This window comes from Amia ocellicauda, chromosome 7, assembly GCF_036373705.1.
Source record: "Amia ocellicauda isolate fAmiCal2 chromosome 7, fAmiCal2.hap1, whole genome shotgun sequence".
Lineage (NCBI taxonomy): Eukaryota > Metazoa > Chordata > Actinopteri > Amiiformes > Amiidae > Amia > Amia ocellicauda.
The window spans coordinates 42,286,519-42,306,509 of NC_089856.1; the positions used below are offsets into that span (position 1 = coordinate 42,286,519).

General features: G+C 39.5%; 1 protein-coding gene across 3 annotated transcripts in view; it reads right to left on the bottom strand.

Moving 5' to 3' along the window:
* Positions 1-19,991, bottom strand: part of LOC136753536 (fibroblast growth factor 12) — a 76,780-nt gene that overhangs the window by 40,067 nt on the left and 16,722 nt on the right. Inside the window, exons 1-3 of one of the 3 annotated variants that reach the window (XM_066709743.1) lie at positions 5,500-6,732; positions 4,545-4,598; positions 1,727-1,837 (exon numbers count right to left, since the gene is read on the bottom strand). In XM_066709743.1, coding sequence (XP_066565840.1) covers positions 1,727-1,837; positions 4,545-4,598; positions 5,500-5,698 — 364 coding nt within the window. In that variant the 5' untranslated portion in view covers positions 5,699-6,732. Of the gene's footprint in view, positions 1-1,726; positions 1,838-4,544; positions 4,599-5,499; positions 6,733-19,991 lie in introns of those variants that run through there. The other 2 variants (XM_066709744.1, XM_066709745.1) reach the window with 2 other exon arrangements.

Below are 19,991 nucleotides of genomic sequence, written 5' to 3' on the forward strand. Positions count from 1 at the left end.
TCCAATTAACACATGCACTGTGTAATGCATGTTCTCTCGAACAATAGAGTGTTTTGGCAGTGATAATGAAAGCAAATGGGCCCCATCCATCATTTTGTACAGACCATATGTCTCAAATGGCAACTGTGACTACGGCACACTGAACAACTGCAGGTGCTTCTCCGGTGGCTGTGTGTTGTCTGCGTGTGTGTGTCCGTCCGTCCTGTACTCAGCGGGCCACATTCTCTACGGAAAACATTTCATTATATTATTGCTGCCATTCTCGTTCTTGCTTCAGTGATTACCCCATCATCTGCGATGGCCTATGACTGCTATGACTTTATTTCTCCAGTCTATCAGCACTTTAAAGGTGTGTTGTTGTTTCTCTTATTATTCTCTCTTTTTACACATTTTCAACACGATCTTGATTTATTTTTAAGATTTTTCTTTTCTTTCTCAAATGTCTACACTTTCTAAAGGGGCCAAAAACACACAAACAGAACAGAGCACTGGTATACACACACACACAGTAACATATTCTGCTTTGGAAGATTTCTCCTGTTGTTAAAGCAGATTGCATTCCTCTGGTTATAGGGTGACATGGCACGTAATTTATGCACAGTTAAGGGAATCTATAATGAATTACTAATGTCTTCATGTCCTGTGATTTTTTTAGATTAACCCAAAGGCATACAGCAGATTCAGGGATAAGCTTATAGCTTCATGCAGTAGATTCTGTTTTATTTAATAAGAGCATAAAAGCTTAATAGATATATAATTAGTCATCATAACTTCATAATTATTAAAATCAATCAAATTTCTCATTGCAATATTGCAATGAAATAAAACATTAAGGAAAATGTCTTGTGATGCTATGCATGATGGCTTTAAACCTAAATCATGTTTTCCTATTTATATATATATATATATATATATATATATATATATATATATATATATATATTACTAGAACTGCATTGCTTTCCATGTGTGTCTGTAAACAAGGTCACTGGCTCACAGTCTTACTGTGCTACGGTACTGTGCTATAGTTCAACCCTGACACCCAGAAGAACAGAAACTGAGAAGAACTAGAAATGTGGGTAGAAAACTGAAAATATACACTACAAAACCGAGCTTCCACTCATCGCGGGACAGACATGCGGGCCACGTTATCTTTCTCTACTGTCTGCTCCGCATAAAAGTTCCTGAACTTCTCGAGCACCTCTTCCGTGTGGCTGCTCTTATAAAATCCCTCTTGATTGAAAATACATCTCTCTCTCGATTATATGGACTCTTCGTAGAACATATATAGGTGTCGATATACATAAAACATACCACAAGTTTGTGTTTTGTATTATAAAATACAATGACTACAATCACCTGTCAATATTCTGCAAACAGAAAGCAGATTTTTGTCGAAGAAAACTACTTGGGATAAACAATGTTCTTAAAGGCTAATTAATAAGAGCAATTTGATCCCTTTCAGGAACAAGAAACTCTTGTTCAAATGTAACTGCTGAGGAACAAAAAAGCAACACATTTAGGATTAGTTGAACCCTGCAAGCCACTCATTCCCAAAATAAAATAAACAGCTTATATAAGAGCCTGATGCTCATAAAACATTAAATGGATCAAAATGATGTGCTTTGGGATTCTTACGGTTTTCCCTGTCAAAGCATCGCATAAAAGAGATGTTAAATATCAACATTGTTTAATGGGATGAAAGAGCATGCTTAAAAATACTTACTGTAGTCGCTGTTTTCATCTTTGTTCCCGTCGATCGTGCCATCCGGTTGCATCTGCAGGAAAAATCCCTGCTGACTGAACAACCGAGTGACAATACCTTTGAGCTGGGGTTCTGCAAGAAAACACAGAAAATGAAGAAAACGGAAGACATGTTACCAAACCTTTGCAAGTGTCCTGTTACAGCCTATGACAGGCACAAACAATGTTGTGTCCTAGAACATCTTATTTTTTGTTTTTGTCTATATCATCATTGCAATCTGTTGAATCTGTTTGGAAGGCAGTTTGGTTTTTTACAGGCCTTGCCATTATACAGGTCACATTAGACAGTGCAAGTCTGGTCTGCCACTCTCGCAGTACGTGACACTTCAGAACTTGAGCACCAGGTTACTGTCACCAACAACCTTTCCAAACATCACACACACAGCACAGCACTCATCGGGCCCACAAGGGATAGGAGACAACACGTAGATCATGTTGGATTTCAGACACACAGACAAACACCACAGATGGAAAAGCGTGAGTTTTTGTGTAAAGCTCTGCTGCTCCCAATGGACCACACATTCATTGTGAGTTGACAGAAAGGTGGGACATGTTTAAAAAAAGTCGAGAACTTGATATAAACATTTGCTCTAAGGAACTTAAATTTAATGTCACCTCAACCGGGATTTGTTTTTTCCCCAGGAAATTGTTTAACCTTAATATGACCTCTACGAGTGTCTGCGTGACTCAGACAGGTATTCTTAAGCATTATCTCCTTGAGTACTGCAGTGGCCTCCTCTAATTGCTTCTCTGTTTTTGCCATTATGCCCCTAATGACAGTGGCTGAATCTGTTTCTAGAGTGCTATAAATCTGGGTTGAAGAGACGCATCAGCTTTTACCTACTAAACCACTTTCGCTACAAGGACCACGACCATCACTCAAGTGTAACACTCTACAGAGGAATTAATTGACTGACAGAGGAAAAAACATATGCCTCAGTTCTGCCGGGAATTAAACAAAACAATGTGTTGAATCGCCTGGAGAGGTTTCAATGCATACGTTTTCAAAAATAGAAAAAAATACAATAATTTATTTTACAAATAAGTCATCCTGTTGATACACATACAAGCTGCAATGTCACAATACATGGAAAATGTATAAGACTGTAATACTTACATCTTAAAGTGTCTGTGTTTTTGTTTGTTTGTTTTTTGACATGTTCATCATACATGCAGTTGCACATCCCTGACTGAAAAGGCTCATAAAATGTGATGACTATTCATAGAAAGATGAGCAACAAATACATATTTGATTTTGAGGGACATTTGTATGGAAAACAAATGTCAAAATCCTTAATAGAAATGCTAAGAAGTTTCTGATTCGTTATGTACCAAAATGTGAGTGGTTTAGCCTCTTGCAAATTAGTTATTTTACTTGCTATCAGATTCAGCCATATATTTAACATGTTGCATGCAAAACCTTACAATATATTCAAATAGTCTGCAGTTTATCTTCAGAAAAATACATTAAATTAATGAAGAATTATGCACTTATAGCAAAATTAATTCCACCATCATGTTTCTGCATGAAGTGCCAAACATGTAACGCATTTATTCAGTGTACGTTCTTGCATCTGTAGAGGTTTGTCTGTTTATATGATTGATTAATGTGTAGAAGGCCATTAGTTTGATTACACATATAGCTGGTTCACGTTGATTGTGTACTCACAGATAAATCAATATTTTATATAGTACAATTGTTACCACACAAATGTATTGTATATATGCACACCAATCTGTTAGAATACACACAGTTTATCAAGCAACACAATATGTAATGGAATCATCATTTTCAATGCTATAAAACTATATGTAGTGCATTTGGTCCATAAACCAATCCTGAATTACTGACTGGTTTGGGAAACACACACTATGAACTGGTCTGTTTACTACCTGAATGTAGTTTTGGAATATAATTTTGAGTGCATTCGTTCAGAATAAGAATGTGTATCAAGAATTACAATTATTGTGTTTATTATTAGTAGTAGTAGTATTAATGCAATAATAATAATAATAATAATAATAATAATAATAATAATAATAATAATAATAATAATAATGCATAAACTGATATCTGGTATCAATATATTTTTGATGTAACTAAATATTACTTATCTCAGCTAATTTTATCTTAATCAATACCATTACTTCTTGAAAAGCACTTGATCGAATTTACCGATTCCCCATTTATTTCTTTGATTTGAATTAGTGTTTTGTTTTGTAAGGATGTTGAAATATGATCATGAAATGGGTGAATGAGAAAGCCTGACTGAAATTTTGTATCACCATATTTTCATGTGAAACAGTATCAAATCCCAAATGATTCAAAGCATTAAAACGCTTTGACTAATAAACTAGCTTGGTTTTCTATAAGTGACAATATAGGTCAAATATATATATATATATATATGTGTGTGTGTGTGTGTGTGTGTGTGTGTGTGTGTGTGTGTGTTTGAACATACCATAAATCACAAAGAAAATGTGACAAAAACAAAGAATAAGAAACTAAAGAAAGAGAAAGAAAAGGAAAATATAGATAGAAAGAAAGAAAGAAAGAAAGAAAGAAAGAAAGAAAGAAAGAAAGGTAGGAAGACAATACTGAAAATTAAATTCAAATAATTCTTAATGTATAATTAGGAACATCCCTGTGAGTCAAGGACAATTAGCATCAGTGGGCAGCAAAATAAACAACTAATAAATATTCCCAGAGACGAATTAATGTGGACACAAGATGGAGTGACTGAATAACACAGTGCATGTATTGATACTGAGCTACTGACCTAGCCTGCTCCCCTTATGTGCAACGTGTACTTGCTGAAGGTTGGAGGAGGCATCTTATAGGGAGAAGAAAAACAAAAATCCATAATATCAGACAGTCCAGACCAAGACTGGCAGATTAGTCACAAAAAAGCAGCAAATGACTCTCAATGACTGTCATGGAGGACTTACAGCGCAGAGCTAGTGGTAGATAAAATGCCCCCTGTGCTACTGAGATATCTGCGAGCTAAGAAATAGTTCTAATAAGTTCACTGCTCACCAAGGAACAAGGATGCAGAGATTAGGCACGTCTGACTTAAGGAAACATTTACATTCAAAATGATTTTCTGAACCCTATAAATATCCCTAGAGGAGTTCCCTAGAGGAAACACATTTACCCCCTAACATTACTGACTTGTCTTCAATCACTGCAATGGGGCTGAAGTGATAAAACATTTACACGAAAACATCTCATCAAAATGATCCTTGGTGCATTGCAGTACAGATCTTTTCCTTTTTTGTTCCCCCCTGTGAGGACATTGTAGTAAACTTTCAAACCTCAGCGGCTAAGCTAAGCACACAGACATGACTACAGTACCGTCTCTCAATACGACGCTCCTGCAGCTGTGTAGACGCATGTATGTTTACATACACCGGGTACAATGTTTTTGTTCATTATAATATTATTATTATTAATCACATGAATAATAATAATCATCTAACGACAAACATCTTTAACATATACTCTGAGACAGCAAACTTTGTACTACTCGCCCCTTGCTAACAAAGAACAACATATGACTGATGGAACAGGTGGCTCTATAACGGATGGCATCAATATCATTTATTTCAGCATCTGACTTGCTCGACTGCTTTAAACTCTGTTGCCTGCGGTAAATGCAACAGACAGACAACAAAAACAGGCTGGCGTCCCGGCTGTCTCAGGACACATGTTTGCACCGGGGCTGTCCCACTGACCTGGTCTCCGGCGGACTGGTCTTTTCTTGCCGCTGCAGAAACGCACTTTGCTGAAAACCCCTAAAACATGCCTCTCGCACAGGGAGCGCCCGTCTTTGCTGGGGCTTGTGCGCCGTTTAGAGGTGGACACCCGGTCGCTGTTGGACTCCCTAGCCTGCCGCTTCTGCCGGATCAGGGAGCTGGCTATTGCCGCTGCCATGTCCCCCGCAGGCTAACCGAGTTGGTGAGCAAGAGGGGAAAGTATTGCTAAAAAATAGTGAGAGAGGATCAACTACGAGACAGTATGTTTTTTTCTTTCTTTCTTTCTTTCTTTCTTTCTAATTGTAGTTATCCCAACGCATGAGGCTCAGAAGATGATGATGCACAACTCCGGAACAGGTAGCACTGTACTGGATGGACCATCTGTCATTGCGATGCGGTGGGGAATCCACTTAGTCCCGGGAATAATGCACGATTGACCGGCATGCCGTTTGGAGCGACTTCCAGGTGCAGGCATGTAGGACAGTTCATAAGGGGAAGTCTCTGGCTCGGACTCGGATACGCAAGCATCTATTTTCATACAGAAGACGAGATGGTGATAGGTATGCGTTTCTGACTACACATCGGTCCTACTTCCAAGTTAACGAGATCAATATATAAATAATAGATCAATGCATGTTAAATGATATGTCACAACAGACCAAAGTAAAACCTCGATCACAGATATGGCAACAGAAACCAGAGCAGCCTAACTACCGTATACCGACACAACTGCTGGGGGTCTTCCGCGCACCTGCTCTACTCCAGGTGATCTGAGCTGCTGCCAGAGCGCATCCCTAGCCCCGCATGCTGGAGGAAATCTAGTGCCCACAAAAAGCACACCCGCAACTTGTCTCGGAGCTGGCTGGACATCGTCTAAGGTAGGCTACTGTTATTCCAAAACTGTATAACTTCTTCGGCAAACGCGCAAAAGCAAAAGGACAAGGACCCCCGGCTCCTGCTGGTCCCCACTCAGCCGTCAGCGCCCGGGCAGTCCACACTGATGCGTCTCCCCAGCATCCCGAGCAGCGTGCCCAGCGTGCCCCGGTGCGCACATCACTGCTACAAGTATATATATACCATATATGTATAAATATATATGTCTAACATATATATGCACATATATAATGACAATATATATACTGTTTTTCAATACACAGATGTGTTTAATTCCAAAGCAGCTTGGCAGCCGGATGCTAAGTGTTGCTGTGTCTCCTGGTGCTCAGGCAGTGAGTGGCTTGCAGCTCTCTCTCTCTCTCTCTATCTCTACGCAATCCTACGTGATTGAGGTACGGATGAGGAAGTCTCAGAGGCAGGGAGAGGGAGGGAGACGGGGCTGAAGAGACGGTCGCTCTGAGCTGCACATGACATCTGCGTGAAAAGCGCACACAGCGGGGATCGGTCTGCACCCCCATAGCACTGGCCGTGGGATGCAGGCAGTCCAGGGGGGGCGTTGACTGTTGCATTTTTATTTTATTTTTTGCAGTTCTTCAATGGCAATACATTTACTTATGCATATGCAAATTCATTATTAGTATAGGAAAAAGGAAGGACGTAAGGTTAGGAACAAATACAAATAATATGTATTCCTATCTCTTTAGCTTTGGTTAGTTCTAATAGTGAGTGCTGTCGCAGAGGAAATCATGTACCATGAGTTTTTTAATTAAAAACCAGTGTGTATATTAGGTTTGTGTGTGTGTGCTTGTTTATATACGTCATTATCACAACCCGAAACTACTGATTATAGTTACAAACAGATGTGCGCTATGTTTAATTGCTGCAATAAAACAACAACTTTTAGAGGTGCTTGATTTAAAGAATTAAATTGATACGCTAAGATTACATACAACAGATTACAAAATGCACAATTCTTCCGCTTACAAGGGTGCGCAATGTGTTTAAACACAGATTTAAGTCTGTTTCAGATGCCAAGCTGTATTTGAATCTCATGGCAGCGAGTTAAAGCTGCTTTTCTATACTGACGCTCAGCCACGGAGGAGGCGAGGGCGGCTGCTGGTCCTGGTGATTCCAGTCAGGACCCACTGAGAGACAGGCCAGTAGTGAAGATTCAATTGTAACACCATGGTGGCCTGCCTGCCTGACCTCCATGTCTGTGACAGAGGCAGAGACTGAATTATTATTGTTAAGAAGAATATTTCATCTCTGATCACTTTGCAATAATTCCAAAAAGCTATTTGAGCCTCCAATATATACATCACCCTATCGACCACTGACACTCATTCATTTTTCTGGAGAGCCCAAGCTTGTGTGGCCCATAAAACGGCACTATGGCTAAAGATCTGGAAACAGTGGAGATCTAAAGCAGGGAAGTAATAAATGATCTCTATTAAGAACTGAAGAAGAAAGGTCAAATGAAAACCAGAAGACCTTTTGAGAAGAAATATGGGAACTGGATTCAAAACTAGATATAGATATTATTAGGGACATTGTGCTTTACCCACTGTATAAAGGTGTGTGGATGAAATTTCTCTATTTATTTTATTTCATTTCACTAAAATCAGTGACGTAATGGAGCCAAAACACACCAATCAACAGCTATTCTCACGACATCGCTTCTATAAATGCTCAAATATGAGAAAGCATTCCCCTTATCACTCCACCCCTTCCCCGCACTCGACTCAAAGCATCTGAATGAAGCACAGTCCTAAGAATGATGCTTTCAAACGAGAAGCTGTAATTGTCACCGTGAGTGACTTCCTGACACACTCACTTCCATTGATCTGAGATGAGCTCAATTTGCTACCAGACATTATTCAGCAGATATTCCCTATCACCATTTGCTCCCTCTTTCAACGGAGCTCCCCATTGACTTTGTTTGAGGTCATCAGAGAGATTCCTCTTGGAGGGAAAGAGAGGGAATCGAACTGTTGCATTTGATTATGACACGGAGGGTTCTATTAAAAACGTGTGAGTGCCTGAGAGGAAAGCCACTGAGTGCTGTGAAAATGAACATTGGCGCAGCTATTACTGCATCTTCAGGCAATATTTCTCACTTACATAAGATCGTCGTGGGAAAAGATGAGATGAGAGAGGAGAGGGGAGGAAGAAAGCAGCTCAAGTGTGAAGACTTCAAAGTACATGAAAAACCTCTTGGCTCCATGCAAGAAATCAGAATAAGAAATTTAAAATGCCTTACAGGAATAGTATTTGATGTCAAGTTTAATGTGTGGTGAGGGGGCCATGTTTTGCTTTCCATTTGAGTCTTTCTCCCTTACACTTTGGCACTGAGTTTGCCTCTCTTTTGCACACCACTGCTGCTCAGCTCTATCTGCTGAGAGACTCAGAGCATGGGCTGTCGTGCACAGGGGGCAACTGAAACCTAAACAGAAAATCACCCATTGCAAGTACCAGAGCTGTTGCCAGGACTGCTTTCCAGCCCCCGACCCTTAATACCCTTAATGCCTCACTCTTCTCCACATTAAGTTATTGTTCCCCTTCTGCCAGACACTGTTGCGGGTCTTCCTCTCCCTCTCCCGCCACTGATACTATCTGGTTCATGTTCATCTCCATTCCCTCGTCTCCCTTGGCATCATCCTGACCTTCACCGGGTGTCCTTTTAATATGACTGCAGTACAAATTCTCTTTCTCAAACTTGATCATGTGTAGACACCTGTCATCCAGTCACCAGGGGATGCAATGCAGTGCTTCTGTTTGAACGTGTTCCTGGCTGTGGCATTTTACTCATCAGGCACAACTCGTATAAAAGTGCGTAGAGGTGTCGTATGCCATATAAAATATATTAATCAATCACAAATCAATCGATCGATTTTTATTTAGTATAGTGCCCTTCGCAGAGTAGCCACAGAGAGCGCTTTACAGATTGCAAACAAACAATCAATAAATAAACCATAAACAATTTAAAGTAAATTAAATTAAATAAACCATTAGGAATTAAACCATTATAGGACATGGGAAAACAGGGCAACAGCCAAATAAATGTGTCATATAAGCAAGAGGGAAAGCATGGGAAAATGTTTAACTTGCCATGCAAATTGACAGTGGTAAACTTTCAATTGCTCTAGTTTTACCAGGTATTTAGAAGGTGCTGAATTAGGAAGACCTATAAGAAGTGCATGTTGTGTGTCCTGGGGATAACTGGACCCTATGTGTCCCCCTATTGCAGGTACCCTTTACCCCACACAAAGGAACAGAAACTCGTTTCCAGATTTCCAGATAGGTCAAAGCTTTGATTCTAAGGATGCTCACAGTTTGCATCTCTAAAAAAGAAAAGTATTTTTTAAAGTATGTATCAAATGCATAATATGTTTCTGTTCCACAAGCTCTAAACAATATATATATATATATATATATATATATATATATCAGTATTGCTTTAGATATCACCAACTAACTTAAAGCTAATTTACATACATTTCCAAGACAAAATTCATGTATTCCTATTTAAAAAGCCCAAACTGTATCTATCCAGAATTTATCGGTTTTCTTTAATATTGTAAAATGGGTTCTGCATCGCACCATCTCTTATATCCAAGTTCTCTGTTTCTGTGAATGGAAGAGCATGGAAATTTCCAGCACACTGATTTGAGTTCTGGCGAGCCAGTGCAGATGAAGTCTGAGAATTATAGCAGACAATGGAAAACAGCTGAAGAGTCTGATAAGAAAGTGCCCGTAGAATTTAATGGAAATTACAAAAGGATATATCAGCAGCTGCAATAGAAGCCCTTGAAAAAGCAATCTACTATTCCGTTGATTAAATGTCATCTTTGAGGAACACATTAACTCATACAGGGCTTACAGGATGTTTTGGCCTGTTACCACGTGTGTAAATAATAGCGACTCCTTTCACAGATCTATCCCTGTAGTCTGGAGAAGTTGCCGACCTCATATTATTGTTATGCAACAGAATTATTTACAGACCGGAGTTTAAACAATACTCATAGTTAACTTATCAACCTTAGAGATATGTTGATGTGAGAGGAATGTATACATCGCAAAATCAGTCTTTTATTTGGTTGCTGTTGCTGTTCTGGAATCCGGTCAATGCTGACTCCAGACTCGCTCGTCAAATAAACTGCCTCTGTATTTGTTGATATCTGCTGCCACCCAGTGGTGCTGGAACAGAAGAGCTTCTTGCCTGAAATCTGAGACTAAAACAGTTTCTGCAATTAAGGAACATGACTGAAAGCAAAACATGTTACTTACAACTGTGTTCTGTTCATTAATCTGCACAGTATGCATGAGTGACACCTGACATCGCTGGCGACACATGAGTTCTCTATATCTTTCATGTTATATTGTCAATGGCCTAAACCAAATTAAAACTCTGCCCTGCCAGCGAATCGCATATTATAAATGTGTACCTGATTTTCATTTTAAAACGGCCACTTTCTACTAATATAAATAAAAAGGTTGCAGTTTGGCTCATGTATTGTATGATTCCTTTATTAATTATGTAATGTGAAGGTATTAAAGTTGATATCTGTCCTTCTAAGAGCTTAATTTGACTAAAACATATTGAATACTGGATGAACTTTGTATTTAAAGCTAAACTAGTGTGAGCAGATCATGACTGAACATGCTATATAGATGCCTGTTATATCTCAGGTACTTAAATGCTGATTGTCTCTTTTTGTATTTATTTGAAAGAGATAAACACAATTGTATATACAGTTAGGTCCATAGATATTTGGACAGTGACACAGTTATCATCATTTTGGCTCTGTATGCCACCACAATGGATTTGAAATTAAACAATCAAGATGTGCTTTAAGTGAAGACTTTCATCTTTAATGTGAGGGTAGTTACATACAAATTGGGTGAACAGTTTAGGAATTACACCCATTTTTTATATGTGGTCCCCCCAGTGTTAGGAGCTCAAACGTATTTGGACAAACTAACATAATCATGAATTAAACTGTGAGTTTCAATACTTGGTTGCAAATCCTTTGCAGTCAATGTCTGCCTGAAGTCTGGAACCCATAGACATCACAGATGCTGGGTTTCTTCCCTGGTGATGCTCTGCCAGGCCTGCACTGCAGCTGTCTTTAGTTCCTGCATCTGGTGATACATATATATATGGGTGTAATTCCTACACCGTTCACCCAATTTGGATGTAACTACCCTCACATTAAAGATGAAAGTCTTCACTTAAAGCACATCTTGATTGTTTAATTTCAAATCCATTGTGGTGGCATACAGAGCCAAAATGATGACAACTGTGTCACTGTCCAAATATTTATTGACCGAACTGTATGTATAAATGCTGTGTTGGGCTGGATAATCTAATAATAATTAAACTGGATAATGTAATAATAATAATCATCATAATCATCATAATAATAAGTAATGTATGTCCTGTTTCCACTATAGAGCATCTTTTATTGAACAGGAAGGAGTGTGACTTTAAAATACATTTTGGAACGAACAGATTCCAACACATTCGTTTCCTAAAAGCATTCATTTCACGAGCCCATGCTTAAGGATGGCACAATACTTTCCAATTCAGGTCATCGGGATCAAATATTTATATGTACAAACGTTTTCCTTTTCTGTTCAGACCTGGGGGAAAGTGCCTGCTTCATGAAAAAATAAAGTCAACTCACTTTATAGGAGATACTGTTTACAGGTTTTTGTGATGTGGAGAGAGACGATTATAGCAGAAGCCGCCGTGGCCTACAGGATGGTAAATATAACTATAGCCGCTACAGCTGCCCCAGTCACATTTACACACATTACCACTTGCACATCTTCCACACTAAAATAGAAACGACAGAGGCCTCCATGCAGCACTGGGCCGGGCTTTTATTCTGTACCATTAGCCATTAGTGATGTGACGTTCTCCCAACTCCAGCTTCAGTTTCCATCGGCCTCTTTTTAAAATAACGCAACGGAAATAAAGTGATGGGACTCAACTTGTGTCAACAAAAAAGTTGAACTGTTAGTAGTGCATTGAATAAACACAGATCTCCAACTGGTATGTCTTCAATGACATACATATACCAATTCATATAGAATGACATTGTAGATTTTAATTTTAAATGACAAACGCTGGGAAAGGAAGCAGTCACACAACCTCGAAGGTTTCATTTCCGTCTTCTTTAGTGTCAGTGTCACTGCGTTCATGCTGTATACGAGTCCATTCAGGTAACCTCCTGTCCTTTGTTTATCAGGAGTTTATCAGTCCTCTGTGTACAGCGGATGAGCTGGTAGACTTAAGGGTTTAGCTTTTTATTGAGCAGTGCAGCTAGGATAAGGACTGAGCCTAAGTCTACAGGATTGGTGTCACACACAAAAGAGATCTGTGTATCGCCTGTCCAAAAACTGTTCTTTTTTGTCCTTTAAATGTGTTAAAATAAGTGTTTTTAAACGATCTAGCTTTGTTTTCATGGTGCTTTTTACTGCCGGTCATCATAAATAACTACATCACGTCAGGCAGACCACAATTAAATGTCAAACGCACTATTAAATATTTAATCGCAGCTTCTGCTAATTGAACCTCATGGGGTTAGTTGAGCCCCTTCACAAGCAACAGATTAAATCATCCTTGACATCTTTCATTTCAAATTTGGGCAGGAAAGTAACCTGTGTATGGCTTTCTGTTGACCTACAGTTCAAGGGAAAGGAAAAGCTAAATAAAGTTCAGGGACCTGCACCGTCACAGCCTGAGTCGGCAGCAACAACTCAGCGGCATGGAAGGAAACTGAAAATGTTTTAAATCATTGATGTTTGTGCATGTTTCTGAGCTGCATTCCCAAACTTATCACTAATTTAGAGGTTTTTCTTCTTTAAATATTTATGAAAGAAAAAAGAAATGCTACTTGCCTAAAAATACAACCTACAGATGCAGGGTATGAGCTGAGAGTGCACGGACAGTGTTTACATGATGGGCATCCTGGTGCATTTGATTTTATATCAGTTTAACTATTAAACAGAGAAACATATAAACATCCATATATATATATATATATATATATATATATTCCTGTAAGTAACACTTAGATAAGCCACTTAATTTTATCATTTATTCAAGCTACCTTTATTCTTATAAAAAAATATTTGACATGGACAATACCACTGAGATTATTGCGGTTACCAGCGTGATTAGATTTCCAATATATAACTGTTGAGAAATGCTTGGGTTGTATACATTGCACAGACCTTTACATGATAACCACGGATTCATTGTGCGCAGTAGGGATCTGGATGCATAGAAATGTTATAACCACAACGTAACATGTTATTATTGGGACCCCAACAGCAGTTACACATTTATTTTGTTGAGACGCACTACTAGGAGAGGTGAGCTCAGGAAACAACACATTCAACACCTCGGTGTTTTCTGAAAAACACTCTCAGTCGGGTCCTGTAATGCCACTGTTCACCAGCAGAGGGCAACATATGAGCATTGCACTACTGCATGCACCTGCTTTTCCACAATGTGTGACGGTTTTAATAGTTTCCAGTGATATCAAATGTACTGTATTGCATATATATAAAGATCAGTCACAGATCTTAAGGTAACTGAAAATGTATACCCAAATGCCATCCAGCGTTGCCAAATGGTTTAACTGTTACCAGAGGTGAAAAAAAAAACACAATTGTAAATGATGGTGCCTTGTGTATATATGCAATAATACATTATGGTAGATTTAAAGTACGTTCCACTTAATAAAGCTGCAATGCTATAAACAAAAATTATATCACAACCCATATATATTCTAACCGCTCATTCTGCATTGTGTTGGATGTCCCTTTATAAATACGTTCATGTTTTCCTGGTATCTCTGACAAGTGTTTTAAGTCATTATACCCAGAGATTGTCCACACGGTCTCTCCCCCAAATAAAAGACAAGGAAAACAATAGGCGATTTTCCAATAACACTTGCGGTAAAACGCGTTTTCTCTCTGAACCATTCTATCTATCCATATTCATTTATTTTCCCTTTGGTGTGATCACAAGATCTGTCGCTTTGACGGGGACCTAAACGTTGGATTTCAATATTTCCTTCAAATGACAACAAAGAAAAACACTTTTCTAACAAGAAATCGACTCCATTCATCGTGATCACATTTGTACAGTACTCAAAATAGCAGTAGGCCTAACTCTGGTTGTGTTCTGGTAGCGCAGATTTCCTTAGTTGTGCGCAGGTCTGCGCTGCTCCACCAATGGGATCGGTGGAATTCTGCAGATCTGCGCAGAAGGCGAGGGGCCAAAACTCAAGTGCCCCACTGGCCCCTAATGGCGGGCCGCCGCTGAATGTTACAATTATTCAGCCAGTGCTACAGTGCTATTTTTTACTGAATGTGGATGTTTTGTATTATGCAGGTATCTATTTATTTATTTATGTTTATTTTTTATTTATTATATATTTATTATCCTGATATACTTATGTAACACTTATGCAGGCAGAAGAAGACTAAGAAGTGCTTTAAGCATCTAGATTTGGTATTATTATTTAATTGAGCGCACCTGGCATAAAGACCCTGTTTAAAAACATATTGTATAGCAGTGACTAAAGAACAACTATGTGCACGATTGGGTGACATTCAGTACTTCCCATGTGATATTATTAAGGAAAAGGCTTGAGTTTATGCATTATGGTAATTATAGTACTAATAATACAGGTTCAGAGGTAAAGCCACACGCAGAATTATGCTGTTACTGCAGGATGATCAAACAAACAAGAAACCAATGACTAGAAAACACTAGGGCTATTGCTCGACAACACAACCTTGGCTATAGTGTCTCTGAGTTTTCCAACATTTTCCACCATGGCTACCTTCAATAAGCCTTTCTAGTAGGTATATCCCCCCCCCCACATTCCCCATTCCTCAACCACTCCATTTCAGATGCTACACGGGAGCTTGGCCAAGCATTCCCCAAATTATTCGTCTATTATTAAAGAGGTTCCATTAAGATTTTGCCCGGGAAGTAAAGATGTCATTCGCAGCTACTGAAAATAGTAAACACACGCTGAAACCATGGAGAAGGAGACGTGAAACCGGCATGCTGGTGGAAAAAGACAGATGTGTTCCAGGGCTGAGGTAGGATAGGAACAAAGCACTTCAGCGTTCTGGCACTTGACTATCTGGAGCTTACACATTGGAGAGAGCCACTTAGGTTTTAAAGTTCCTCCTCTATTACAGAATAACAGTTTGTTTTAGTTTTTTCTTGTGTCCCTGTAAATATTATGAGCAATTAGCTTCCCTGGAATGACTGTCAAACGAAATACGTAAGACACTGGAGGGAGAAACTTCGATCGGATCAACAGAAGACAGGCTGCGTTTCCGGCTGTCAACAAATAACTGCCAGCTGCCGGGAGTGGGCTTTTATCACACATATTGAGGTTCCCTAATTAATATCTGTATTGTTAAATATAATCTTGTTTCCAATTATTGACAGCTGAACTTCCATTGGCCTTTCATTTATGTATTTATTTATTTAAAATTGGGGACGTCCAATGTTTTTCTTTTGAAACCCCTGCAAGTTGGAATTGTTCACTGTTCACCAGTTCTGCTAAAATTAAAACAACAGACATGCTTCCCCCAAATTGTTTACTTCCAGGTCTTCTTTGCACTCCGTAAACCAGAAGTGTAAACAGCGGAGATTTACTCTGATAACACCTACTCCTGCTGCAATTCCATATACTGTTTTCAACCCAGCCGGAACAGCAGCTGTTAAATCAGTAATAAACAGATAATAACCGTAAAAGTATTGTGTATTGCTTAAGTATCGCAGATTGGTAGAACTACATACAACAACACAAAGCACCTCCATGGAATTAGCTTTCTTTTGGTGAATCCATAGCTATCCATGTGATTTATGCTTTCGTTAGCAAGTCATATATTTGCAGCATTGACAACTGAGAGAATTAGCTACACATTAGCTTTAAAGGCGCGGTATTTCAGTACAAATGGAGAGCAGTAATGAACCTTTCAGAGGAATGAACTAGTCACAGATGGTCAATACATGGCGGTACATAAGCTAACACACTGCATGTCTGGGCCAACGACACTTGCAGCATTTAAGCAATGATATCAGCCTTGCTTGGTTATTATTGAGAATGATATGTTATTGATTCAGCTGTGATTTCAAACACTGGGTCTCATTTTGGAGCTGAGTTGACAACAGAAGGCAGATTCTTGTGCCGGAGCATGGCAGTACGTGCCCCCCAGCCAGCAACAAGGGTCCCATCTAGCCCTCGCAGAAACAAAAGCAAGAAACTCCCTCTCCCCAGGGGAATGGCAGTCACAAAGCTCAGGACTGAACCAATGACCTCTGACCCACAGAGCCACAAGCACAGCCCGTAACTGCTCTTAGAAAATCATTTAAATATGGCGTCATCTCTACACAGAGTGGATAATTCCTCTCGTGAGTACCAGGAGCATAATTTCATTTAATTTGGTTAGTCAACTGCAATTACCGCTTGAAAGGAAATGGTGATGTTGGTTTGTGACAAAGAAAACAGGACAGCGAAGGAAAGGAGATTTTAAGGAGCAAATTGCCCGTTTCTTCAAAAAAAACATTGTGGTTTGCAAGTGGTGTTTTCTGAACAGAGTTAGCTCATTGTGACCTCTAATGATTTGTAGCTGGTCGTACATTGTGCAATCTCCGAGTCCTTGTAACCAAGACCGCTCCCCCGGGACCCTGATCTCCACTGCTGCCAGTTTTGCTTAGGCTCCATTTCCATTCATGCAAAAGGTATTTAATAGATTGTCATCTTTTAAGTAATGAAGTCATATTACTTTATTAAATTTTATTCAAATTAGGTTTTCCTTGCATGGATATGTGGGTTATAATTAAAAATTGCTTCCTCGCATGATTTAATTTGTTTCTGAAGTGTGAGTTACAACTGACACAGAGTACCTACAGCAATAGAGGCAGAATGGTGCCCTGCATTTTGCATTTTTTACCCCTGAGGAAATATCAGGGTTTAACTTGCATTCATTTTCGCATTGAAGCCGCTAACACAGCTAACACACAACATTGTCACAGCATATCAGAAGCGGTGCTATGAGGCTGTGGTCTGGTTGTGGCAGACAACATTGTTGTGCTGTTGATACACCATTGGTGACTTGATTCTGTCAGACATAAGGCAGCATCAACATTACACAAGCGTAAGGAACTTTAATTTATTTATGTAACTAGTATAGGACATTTTATTTCAGATAATTTAGGTTTAATGGAAACACATCCATAAGACATGCAGTACCCGTCTGTAACATTTGTTATATAATCTACTACCACTACTATCTCTACTGTTTTGCATGTTCTTTATTGTTTCCATTCGAGATTGTTTAAAATACTTAATTGTTGTGGATTTACATTGTCCTCACGTTATTTAACGAGATTGTCACAACTGTATAATGAGTGGTTGCAGAAACACTACAATTAAGCTCCAACAGTTTTTGTTTTTGTTTTTTTAATTCACACAAAATCCTGAATAGAGGATTGTACTGCTGTATGTGGGAGCCTCCACAAATAAACGCTTGACTGGGGGGGGTGATCCCCAGCTGTCCCAGAAGTAAAGTCCCTTTAGTCTCCGAAGTCTTTATTTCATTTTTCTTCTGCATTGTGACATTACTTGCTTAGTCTTGATACTGACTGTATAATAGTAAATCATTGTTACATTTATCTGCCTTTTGAGTGATTGTAGTGAATACAATGTTTATGAGAATAAACCAACCAAACAGGAGCTGCAGATCTACATTCATCACACTAGACACACCTAATTAAAAACAACTTCTGTCGATAGTTAAACAGTGTCATGTCTGTACTTTCAATCCGCTTTACTTGAACGCACTGCCACTGTGTCACAGGCGTAGCGGTGAAGCTGTCCTTATGTTCAGCTAAGCTTAAAGGTTGCTCTTGTGCACAATTTTTAAGGAAGTATAGTCCAAAGAGAACCTTGGCATGGTGATGGATAAAAACTGACTTTAAAGAAGGTTGTTAAATATATATTTTTTTAGGACATCTTCAAAAAGCCCCACATCCTTATGAAGGAACGAGTAGTGACCTGCAGAAAGTGCCATAGTTCACATCTCGGAAACAAAGAGAAAGCTGCTTCTCTCCTCTCCTTAAAATCCACCCCATACATCCCCTGTCTACACGTATTTACTAATTCGAATAGTAGTTTCCTAAAAAGCCCCAGCAAATCCACGAGGCGACTTTCCCTCAACGAGAAGGCCTTCGTGATTAACGAAGAAACACATTGCCCTAACCCCAGCTTCTTGTTTACCCTTTGTAATCTATTGACAAGGGACAGCAGAACATGTCTAATCCCGCGGTAAAACGTCTCCCTGGGGGGCTCAATGGCTGGCCCTGGGGCAGCACACCGACAGATGCTCCAGCCATAAACTCTGTGGAGATCAACAACAGTGCCTTCATTCGTTGGCAGATGTTGACGTTTTGTGACTTTGAATGAATGGCCCCAGCAGATTCGATGGGACAGAGGTCCTGCTTTAGCTTGGAGAAGAAAAAAGCATATGTCTTTCTGAGAATCATCATCAGAGCATTCAAGCTGTTTTGCGAATAACTCGTGTGAGTCCGTCTTTTTGATCTCACCAAAAGGCTCGGCGTACAGCCTTCCTGTTTTCCTGTTGAGAGAGGAAACTCACGCAACGTGATCGTAGTCGCTAATGCCGGGAGCTTGCACTCCCGAGGGTGCGGGCAATTTCGATGCTGACTGAGAATCCCAGAGGAATGAGGCATGACAGCAAAAAGCTTTTAATTACTCCAGCCTGTTACAAGTAATTGTGTGGACCAACGAGCAAGCCAGTATAATGCTATGTTGCCAATGAGCAAGCCATTATAATGCTATAATGTGACTCAACAGGAATATAGAGGATTAGCAGCAGCAGAAAGTAAAAAGGAAAGTCAAAATACTACACGGAAGAGGCCCAAACCTATTCGGAAAGAAGAACGGCATAGTGGAAATAAGCAGACCCACAGGAACAGTGTGCCAAACAATATATTATCATAATAAAGAAAGCAATGCCAAAGACTCGGGGGAAGCAGCCCTGCCAGTTGTTGGGAGTATTGTTGAATGAAAAGGAAACAACTTCCTGTCTTACTGCCCTGTTGAGAGGCCAAAGCTCTTGAGTAATGAGTAAGATGTTTCTCCTCTCTTCTATAACCTGCCTTGGGTTCTTATTTTCTAGATATGTTTGAAACTGCTTATCCTGGTGAGGGTCACAGGGAAGCTGGAGCTGATCCTGGGCATAGGGTGCAAGGCAGGAATACACCCAGGAAAGGATGCCAATCCATCAATTTTAATGGTAGGTGTATTTTAACAGTGAGAGACAGAATAACAACACAAAAATCCAGAAAAACGCATTTCAAAAAAGTTATACATTGATTTGCATGTTAATGAGGGAAATAAGTATTTGACCCCTTCGACTTAGTACTTGGTGGCAAAACCCTTGTTGGCAATCACAGAGGTCAGACGTTTCTTGTAGTTGGCCACCAGGTTTGCACACATCTCAGGAGGGAT